The following is a 10923-nucleotide window of genomic DNA, read 5'->3' as shown; positions in this document are numbered from 1 at the left end:
ACACATTTTTGTCAGTATTTGACCATGCAAACAGAAACAGTAAATGTGACCAGACCTTAACTTGTCAAACATTTTAAGCAGTCACCATTCTGCCTTATTTCAGTCTCACCTATGGAGCTCTTGATCACATCCTCCATGGCACCCGGAGCAGTCGGGATGTTGGAAGTCTTCACTGGCTCGACGGGAACTTGACCTGGCAGTGGAGGACACATCCACTCTTGGCACATTTCTAATAATATTAATAATCAATGTCAGTGGTCTCACACCAAAATAATGCAACTTTCTATTTTAAGCAGTCACCATTCTGCCTTATTTCAGTCTCACCTGTCGAGCTCTTGATCACATCCTCCATGGCACCCGGAGCAGTCGGGACGTCTGAAGTCTCGACGGGAACTTGACCAGGCAGTGGAGGACACATCCACTCTTGGAAGCTGTCGGAACTGGACGACGACCCACAATACCGCCGCACCACATCCCTCACGCAGTCGGACAAAGATGGTGTGGACATGATGCCCGGTGGAGAATCTGTGGGAGCATCTCCACTGGATCTGCCTGAGGCTGGAATATACCAGACATTTTTTATAATATTAATAATCAATGTCAGTGGTCTCACACCCAAAAAAATGCAACTTTCTATTTTAAACAGTCTCCATTCTGCCTTATTTCAGTCTCACCTGTGGAGCTCTTGTTCACATCCTTCATTGCACCCAGAGAAGTCGGGACGTTTGAAGTCTTCACTGGCTCGACGGGAACTTGACCTGGCAGTGGAGGACACATCCACTCTTGGAACATTTCTAATAATATTAATAATCAATGTCAGTGGTTACACCCCAAAAAAAAAAAAAAAAAAAAAAATGCAACTTTCTATTTTCAATGACAAATAATTTATGAAGTTTAATAAAAACCAATTCTGACCTCTGCGAGAGCGTTTGGATGAAGTGGACGGACGTCCATCATCTGGCCTCTGCAACTCTCTCTTCCTCTGAGCCGGACCTGTGGACACAGAAACAAACTCACAAGACATAACGTTAGGTGTTAAATATCCAGGAATAATCTCCCGGCTCGGGCCTGGCATCCTCCTTCAAACTTTAAAAAAAAAACAATACAAATACAATACAATAAAATACAATTCTCCACAGAAATACCCCTCCCAATAAAACAACAACAGAAAAAAAACCCCTCCAAACTCCCTTTAAAATCAGAAAAGAACAATCAAATAGAAGTGTCCTCAGAAATAATATGATAAAACTATAAATAAAACTATGTAAATGATTATATCCTCCGATCTCCTTCTAGAATATAAGTCTCCTCTCTGAAATCCTCCAAACAGGTTCAAAATCGCAAGATCAGCACAGCAAATATTCAGTCTCAACCAGCAGTAAGTGATCTAGCGATCTGTAGATATTTGCAGACAGAATTCATAACACGCCGCAATAACGAATTCAAATCACGCGTCGCTTTAGCAACACAGCATTATTCGAAATACCTGAAGTCGCGCGCGTGAGCAGAGCGCGTGACCGCACATCGAATCTGGAAACAAACTGAATCAGGACTGAATGTTGTAATAATAATGTATCTTAACTGCTTAGCTAAAAATTGTATATGTTAAAGCATGAAATAAGGTACCACGAATCAGTGAATTTGAGTTTGATGTGTGTATATTATTATTATATCAGTAATAAAATATATATATATAAAAAAAGTTCATGTTCAAAAAAGTATTTCAGAGACGAATACTAATGTCGTCCACCAGAGGGAGCCACAGAACAGCAAATTAAAAGACTATGAAAATTGTTCAATAACTTGTAGTCAAAATAGCATACATTCATTATAGTTTCATAAAGTTGAATAAAGCCCAAGGGTCCGTGTAGGTCCGTGTAACGCTTCACAATTCAGTTTTCAGACCATACAATGCAAATGCAAAAATGCAAAATTGAAACCAGACATTCTTTTTTTGTTGTTTTTACAGTACATTATCAATGGATATTTGCCTTTTTCTCCCCTTTTTTCAATTTTACCTTTGCTAAATTGTGACTTCAGAAACAAACATTTGAATAAATGAAATCTAACCGATTTTCTATTTTTCCATTTTTCGTCTTGTAATTTGCGCCGTGGGCGGTTTACCTGTGTCAGCTGTGTTGTTTACCTGTGTCAGCTGTGTTGTGTGTTTACCTGTGTCAGCTGTGTTGTTTACCTGTGTCAGCTGTGTTGTGTGTTTACCTGTGTCAGCTGTGTTGTGTGTTTACCTGTGTCAGCTGTGTTGTTTACCTGTGTCAGCTGTGTTGTGTGTTTACCTGTGTCAGCTGTGTTGTGTGTTTACCTGTGTCAGCTGTGTTGTCGATGCCTCGAGAGAAAAGAAAGTGCAGAGCGCGAAAGCACCAAAGTGACTGAAGGATTGCCGTGAAGCAGTATCTCTGGTCGTACGATGTGTATGACGTCATTGACATTTTGAAAGACTTTTTAAAGCAAATAAGTGACTCTAAAAAATCTAACACCAAGCAATGTGTAATTTCTTTGCATCCCCTTTCGAAAACAACATTCAAATTACTAGACAAAAAATTATATTCTGAGAAAAGTGGATTTTGATGTGTATAGCGCCATAGACCTCCAATTCATTCTGCACTCGTCCTGTGAGCGCCCTCATATGGAACAAGAGTGGAACTGCAACCGGAAGTTTATTGAGTGGCACTTCTCCCCTCATTAGACTTTCTCTGATAGCATCCAAAATCACTATTTTTAAAACACTAAGGAGGCTCGATACGACATGAAACTTTGCTCAAAGTATCACCAGGGGCTCTACACATGAACTCGAGCATTGAGAACATTGTTTGTGTACACAGAGTTTACTGAAAAGAAAGATTTTGAACAACTCACTGTAGCTGTGTCCACCGGGATTTTGACAGTCAAAAATAGTCGATTTCCGAATGCGAATGAACGGACTCTGAATTTTAGTATTGTTTCTTATATGAGGATCCTTTTTCAAATACAAGGTCAATATAAATTTTCACTAACGAGAAAACAACAAATTGTCCGTGAATTTATATTGAAGTAAGCTTTAGGAGCTTTCCTCCCTGTTACGGAGATTGACTATTTTTGACTGACAAAATGTCGGCGGACGGAAACACAGCGAGTTGTTCAAAATCTTTCTTTTTAGTAAACTCTTTGTAATTCCAGTTTACATCTGGTGTTTTAATCCGTCTCTTTTGTCCACTTCCAACCACTTCTGTCCTGATCTCTTCGAGGGGAAAGTCTATGGGTGGGTAAATGTATGGGGTTTATTCAGATCTTTCAATCTAATGGACAAAATAAGCTCACACAATTTACATATGAACGAGACCGGAGCCGACAGAAAACACAAGCAGAACATCAGCTTTAGTTTCTGATCTGACAGATGCAAGCCCAGCCGAACTACTGTGAGTGTGTGTTAGAAATCAGGGGTCCGTTCTTCGTCCGTCGCTTAATACATCCGCACTGTTTTTCTCCACAGCAGAGCAAGAGCTACACTTATGTTACCTGTTTAAAATGTGCTTCCACTCGATCCAGCCCGATCTCATGAAAGTGTATAGCACGAATTTGATTTCTCATACCATTTATAATCTCTAACCACGACGCTCCGACTTTTAAAAGATCTGCTTCGCACTCCATACTCAGTTGGATAAGCTTTCAGACACCGGTTCACATGGAGGGCTTTCCCTATAGCGTCATCGACACAATGTCTCGTTCCCTGTTCTCAGGAAACATGTTACAGTCGTAACCTGAGACGTTATAGTTATCATCTTTAGATTAATCAAAGACTGAATTTAGTTACCTGAACCTAGATTAATCAAATCTTAACAAAGTGACCTAAACATTTTACTAGTAATCACACGTTTTATGTGTAATTTTACATGTAACGTTACAATAAATCGTAGGTATAATTTAATTCTTTTCAATTTGAGTTAATACAGGTGGAGCTGGGAAAGGTGTAGTGTTTCTGAAAGCTGTAACTACAACAAATGCTGACAAAGTAATTGAAGGTTGAGCACGCAAGCTCATTGGCTACTCATACAGCAGGAACCAATCTGCTGTGCCCTACAGAGAATGATGGACCAATCAGCCTGTTTCATGACATCACTTTTTATTTGTTTTTGGGGAACTATTCCTATAAGCTTCAAGATTGACCTAAATCTTTCTAATAATACAAAAATAGCATCTTTAACTTAAATAACCAATGGGGGTGTCAGGCAACAAATTGTATTATTATTATTGCCCACAGACTCTAGTCTCATTTATTGTAGGGTTATGTTTTAGACAGGCTGTGTAAGTTTGCAACCATGTACAGTAGATGGAGATTTTAAACCTTTTTAGGAACTGTACGGTTATCCGGACCACACGTGTGTCTTTTAGTCCCGTATAGTCCGTATAGTCATCCCTGATTGGTCTTAACCCCAGTGACGGGTAGGTTTAGGGGCGGGGTTAGGCCATCGTATGATTGGTCTTAACCCCAGTGAGGGTTAGGTTTAGGGGCGGGGTTAGGGGTAGGCCATCGTATGATTGGTCTTAACCCCAGTGAGGGTTAGGTTTAGGGGTGGGGTTAGGGGTAGGCCATCGTGTGGTCCGGATAACCGTATGGTACCCCTTTTTATTTCGGGAAGCACAAAAATAGGCTTTAGCCTTTTCACTTCAAAGTTTTCTCATAGGTTGAGACTTTTTTAAAGCATTTCTTCTTTTGTATTCATTGAAAGCATTTATTCAAAGGGGACATATATACAGATTGGTCATTTATAAAGCACTATATACATAAAGATGACTTGTCTTGACTTTTAAAACAAAGATGACTTGATGACTTCTTTCCAGTCTTCAGTCTCTCATGTTCTGGCTCAGACGTGGACAGGCTCTGATCTCTAGTGTGACGGCTTGAGTTCCTGTCAGGATGGGGTTGGACTTCAGGCTTCAGGTCAAGTCTCGAGCTCGAGCCCTCCACCGAGGACAGCAAGTATGTTATTTCCTGTCCAATACAAAGATTATATAAGCAAGTCATCTCATGAATGTTTTTTTGTTTTGTTTGTTTATTTAAAAAAAAAAGAAGCTGATTTACACAACAGAATTGAATTTTTTCTTTTGAACAATTGAACAACTGATTCTGTTTATTACCATGAAGCTGCTTTGAAACTATGTGTATTGTTTAAAACGCAATATATATATGTTTGTGTGTATATATATATATATATATATATATATATATATATATATATATATATATATATATATATATATATATATATATATAATAATCTAAGAGAAAACTATATTTTGTTGTTGTTGGCCTGGCTGATGTTCTTACCTTCAATGCCAGGAAACCAGGTCTGGAGCTTTCTTCTGAACTCAGCCTTCTCTTCTTCAGCGTGTTTAAAGTCAGCTACTAGTGAATTAAATGTGCTTCCTGGGGAGGCAGTGGACATGAGTGCTTCCTCTTGGGACGAGTTGGGCACAGGTACTTCCTTAGGGGACACAGTGGTCACTGATGCTTTAGGTACAGGTATTCCCTGTGGGGACCCGTCTGGCATGGGTGCTCCCGCAGGGGACTGGGCAGGCACAGGCTCTCCCTGCTGGTACCTAGCAGGAGTTGGGGCTCCTTGTGGGGCCTCCACTATTCCCCACTGGCCTGAAGTGAGCCCACACCCGTTCTTCTCAAATGATGAGCGTAAACGATCCTCTACCTCCATTATTGCCCAACACCTCCCTGCGCGGAGGGCTGTGACGAGCTCATGCTCACCTAAGGGGCTTAAGGGTTCTGTTTCTCTGGAACAGGAGGGCATGGTGGACATGCTCAGTTTGATGGATAAGCATCTTTGATGGCTGCAAGACATGTTGTTAAAAAAAAAAGTGTATAACCGAATGGCTGTTCGTGTGCAACAGTGAACTATCTGTGAAAAACTGTGAGAGAAAGAGAGAGGGAAGAGAAGAGATGACTTAAGTACACCCAGGAGCTCCGGAAGCTGGTTGCCTTAGTTTTATAACATTCATTAAATGTATCAATCTCTTTATTTATTATTATTCTTTACAATAAGCGATATGCCCAGTGGCAGTCCATCAGAGGAAGAAAAGGAGACAAAAATGATAAAAAATTAATATAACAACGAAGTTGATGAAGTTAACTTGTGTTGTATTAAAAAAAATTCTGTATTAAAAGTGTTGTTATTATACTTTTATTTTTAAATATACTAAAGTAATTAATTATACAGTGAAATATTTGTTTAAGAACTTCGGAAACTACCTTGACTATTGACAAGTTGTGTTGGTGATCGACGTGATTATAACGCGTATCAAGACTTTATCTAGACTTTAATTATCAGCAAATATATACAAATTATTTGTCTTAGTTTTTATTTGTCAATTTATTATTATATAATTGTATAATTAAGTAGGCTATAATTATCCCCAAAAAATTAATAAATATATACATATATAATATATATATATATATATATATATATATATATATATATATATATATATATATATATATATATATATATATATATATATATATATAATGTCTTAAATACAAATATTTAGACATTTTATATAGATAATTATAGCCTACTTAACCCTAAAACAGGCAGCGTGACCTGAGAGTCTTTTTTGGGGCATAAGAATTTTTTTCCCCATCAAATCCTTTTTATCATTTCTCACAGCCTGGTCTGTCTTGAGTATGCTGGTCACATAATTTGCTTCAAATTTTTTGTGATAAATTAGTCAGCCTGACCTAAATCCAACATGGCTACCGGTGATGCAGGACATTCAGATTTTGAGGAAAGTAAATATATATTAAACTTACTTTTCTTCTGGAAAAATAATAATAATACTGCTAACATTAATTTTGAACATTGTCTTAAGGTGCTGAAGAAGAAAATTAATTAATATGTTGTTCAAGTTGTTATTTAGCACGTTTTGAAATATATGCGACTCCTGAGTCACGTTGCCTTTTTAGGGTATAAAAAAGGGATTCATTTTGACCATCTTTGTATTTTGAGTTTTTAATTCACTATATTACAATTAAATCCTAATCTAATCATGACAAACTATATATCGTTGGAAAGGTCTAAGACTCCTAAATATATATTTTAGCACTGTTTTTTGTTACAAACTATGTAGGAACAGTAATAGATAAATTTATGACAAGAGTGCACCTCAAAAAATCTACATCATAACAGGAGTTCTGGCGATTGTCACAAAAAAGTCGACGCACACACTTTTGATAATTGAAACTTTGGTTTTCATGCTAAAAGTTCATAATAAAACAATCTAGTATTTGTCAATAAAAAATGATCAAATAATATTATACTCTATATATATTATCCTCTAAAATATAAAATTATCTTTTTTATCACTTTTTTATTACATCATATTTTAGTAGTTATCATAAATTAGGTATCATTTGAAAGCTTACAAACTCAGAATTCATCCTGTGAAAAACGTTTTGAAATTGGACATTGCGTTACCATAGAAACGGTACTCTAAATTCTATTATCGGGCTCCTCCCCTTTTGGGCGTAATCATGTTTCATAATTTATGATCAAAACCTTTTCTAATCTTGACAAAATATTGTCAGAAAGGTCTGAGTCTCAAGGTTCAATATTTTGTGATAGAAGTGATATTTGGACAGAAGTGTATTAATTTGTTACGGCAGAATGCATACAATTAAATTCAATGGAATGTATGTCACCTGGTGGCTATTTTTGGTATTACGCCTAAACAAAATCTCATGGGAACTTAAAGTTTTGTGATATCAACTTCAAATTTGGAACACAACTTGGTTAGATGAGTTCGTAAGCTTTCCAATGATATATAATTTGTCAACATTAGATCAGATAGGCCAGTAACAGTTAACAGATTAATGACTTGGTCCTTACCCTAATCAGGCAACGTGAACTGGGAGTCACAACTCATAAAATCCAAAATATATCAAATATTTCAAAAATTCTTTTGGATATGTTTTACTTAAGTCCAGATGATACAAAAAATGACTCGATCCCCTGGTCAATAAAACAAAATGCATTTGATTATAATTAACATGACAATGTGTACAAAAGTAAAGTAGCCTAAATTCACGTTTATTTTTACGTTTCTGTCAATCTGAGGTCGGTGTCGTTGCCACAACGCGTTGCTATTGGTTGCGTCAAGTTGTGTGTGTCTTTCTTCGGATGAGGGTCTAAAACTCCAGAGTAGTGTGTGTGTGTGTGTGTGTGTGTGTGTGTGTGTGTGTGTGTGTGTGTGGACGGCAGGCGGAACCGTAGCAAAAGTTATGCGTTTTAAAATGAAAATGCACTAGTGTAAACGTAGGTATTCCACATTCTGCCCGGGAACCGATGCTCTCGAGCCAAATATAGTTATTTCAGTGGCCTATGTGGCTCGACGGCAGGAAGGAATAACCAAACAATTTTTAAATGTTTTTTTTCCAATAAAAGTGTCGATTCAATTAAAAATCCACATATCACATATTTTAAAATATGACATAATTCAATGAAGCCTGTTTGTCATGTATAATACACCGACCAATCGTTATCTGGCACAAGTTAAAATTTCATTGGACAATGTGAAGTGGAGCGGTAATTTTCCAGTCATTCATAAATCGTTTGAAAATTCGATGGACAGACGAATTTACATTTATGAAGCGATCTGAATCTGCGTCAATGGATGCTAAAATCAGTGGCGGAGCTAGACTTTTAAAACAGGGCTGGCAAAGGGGTGGCAAGGTATTATTTTGGGGGGTCAATATACAAAGTGTTCAATTACACTAAAAATAAATTATTTTCCACAAAATGTATATAGATTAAATTGAAGTTGTTTATTTTCCAAAATGTACACAATTATATATGTATTAAGTATACAGCAAAAATAGAACAAGTATTCAAAGTGCTCCTTGGACTAATCAAGTCCAGTAGTAAACAAAAACTGAGGTAAACTTGGACCTGTCAAAACAAGGCAGGACAAGGCAGTTGTACACATTCAAATATGTACCAAAAGAATAATAATAGAACAACAATACAAAAAAACATAGAGCCCTTTAACACTGACTCTAATGATAAACTTCAATAGTTGTACCAGGTATGACCTGCATCTACCCAGTGGTATGACATCACTAAGTTCACAAAAACAAACATTCAGAACAGCAATAATTCTGCGGTTCTGGTGAGATGAAGCAAAATGTTTTACAAAGTCCTCCATATTAATGGAATATGCCCTCCTTGACTCAACACTGAGTATGCACAGGTGACTTAATCTATCATCTGCCATTGTTGTCCTGAGGTGGGTTTTTATTAATTTAAGGGCAGAGAAACTTCTTTCGCAGGATGCAGTGCTAACTGGAATCGCAACCGAAATTTTACTAAGCCTAAAAAGTTCATGGAAAACCTCTTCCAAAAACCCCACAAACTCAAGTAGAGAAGCTGGTCTCTCTCCACTTTTCTCCCTTCTTAAAAGAAGCCGTCTCGTTTGATGAAGCTCATGCTTAAGGTCTTCTAAATCTGACTCGAATGTTTTCCCCAAAGCAAGCAGGGGTTCCTCTTTTAAGAATGATGGGCTTTTGGGGTCAAGAGACTGCACTCCTTCCATTATCTCACAGTTAACTAATTACAACTAATTACAAAGCACTGCACAAACCCAGCACCAAAAGTCGCATTAATGGGTATATTATAGCTCATTTATAAAACAATAAGCTGGTCTGTCACAGGCTGAGGGACATTGCGATTTAAGAGACAGATTTTGAGATTGTCTGATTTGAATGTTTTTTTGTTGTTTTTTTTACCACTGATTGATTTGTAAGAATGCCTCATGTGAGCAAGACTCTGAGATTGTAGCTGGTTTTCTACTCTCAGAATATGATGTTGATGATGATGATATTATAATAAAGCTAATAAAAGATTTTACAGGATCCACCTCTTAGTTTCTTCAGCTGTTTTAATTCAGTGATGTATAGAAGCTTGTTTCCGCCACAGAATAAAAGGTAATTGCGCCTTTTTAATCTCACAATTCACATTTCGAAACTCCTTATATCCTGCAATTCAGATTTTTTTCTCATAATTTCTAGCCTTGATTAATTTGGACAAAAATCATCCCTGCACAATGTCCATTGCATTGTGATGGTGGGAGTGGTCCTATGTGTGTATATACAATGCAGTTTTCTCTAAGCGGTTCTCAGAATTGCGTCCTTGGGACGAGGGCACGTTAATATATATATGATGTGCATGGATAAATCATTTATAATAAATTATTTCTTTATTGCAATATTCAATAAAAACAAGAATTGTCCATTTCATGGTGACTTTAATATGTTGTTCAGGCAACACGTGCATACTATGATAGTTCCAATACGCAAACCAGGGAAAGATTGCACAAATCCAGGAAATTATAGACCAATTGCTTTGACATCTAACATCTGTAATATAATGGGGGGAAAAAAGGTAAATGAAAGGTTAATGTATTATGTGGAAAATAATACATATTTTTTCAGTGAGATTTTTAAAATGCATGCTTGGTGCCGCCCCTCGAGCTGGCCGATTTTCATTAGTCGACGCCAGACCATTAATCTTTCAGATTTAGGTCTGGATTTCCAGGCTAGAGTGTAGTGGCATTTTTCTTTGATATAGAGAAAGCATACAACATGATGTAGAGAGAGAAGGGCTGTTAATCAAATTAGGCAAGTTAGGAATTAAAGGTCAAATGTATAGATGGATCAAGGATTTTTTTATTAGGGAGAGCAATAAAAGTTAGAATAGGAAACAGATATTCAGAGAAAAGTTTATGATCGAAAATGGAACTCCACAAGGAAGTATAATGAGTCCTTTATTATTTGCTATAATGATAAATGATGTATTTGAGGATTTGGAGAATGGGCTGGGGTTTTCACTTTTTGCTGATGATGGGGCAATCTGGAAGAGG

At 37.0% G+C, this 10923-nt stretch overlaps 1 protein-coding gene across 1 annotated transcript; it reads right to left on the bottom strand.

Annotated features, from left to right (window-relative positions):
• Nucleotides 1–4678: 4678 nt before the first annotated feature.
• LOC309477518 (uncharacterized protein) lies at nt 4679–5705 on the bottom strand (the record flags this gene model as incomplete). The annotated part of the gene is made up of 2 exons (XM_082140803.1): nt 4679–4987; nt 5324–5705. The coding sequence occupies 2 exons, from the start codon at nt 5703–5705 to the stop codon at nt 4938–4940; spliced, it is 432 nt and encodes a 143-aa protein (XP_081996929.1). The 3' UTR covers nt 4679–4937.
• Between the last annotated feature and the right edge of the window lie 5218 nt (nt 5706–10923).

Source organism: Leuciscus leuciscus, assembly GCF_965113295.1.
Source record: "Leuciscus leuciscus genome assembly, chromosome: 16".
Taxonomy (NCBI): domain Eukaryota; kingdom Metazoa; phylum Chordata; class Actinopteri; order Cypriniformes; family Leuciscidae; genus Leuciscus; species Leuciscus leuciscus.
This window is presented reverse-complemented; position numbering and strand designations above follow the sequence as displayed.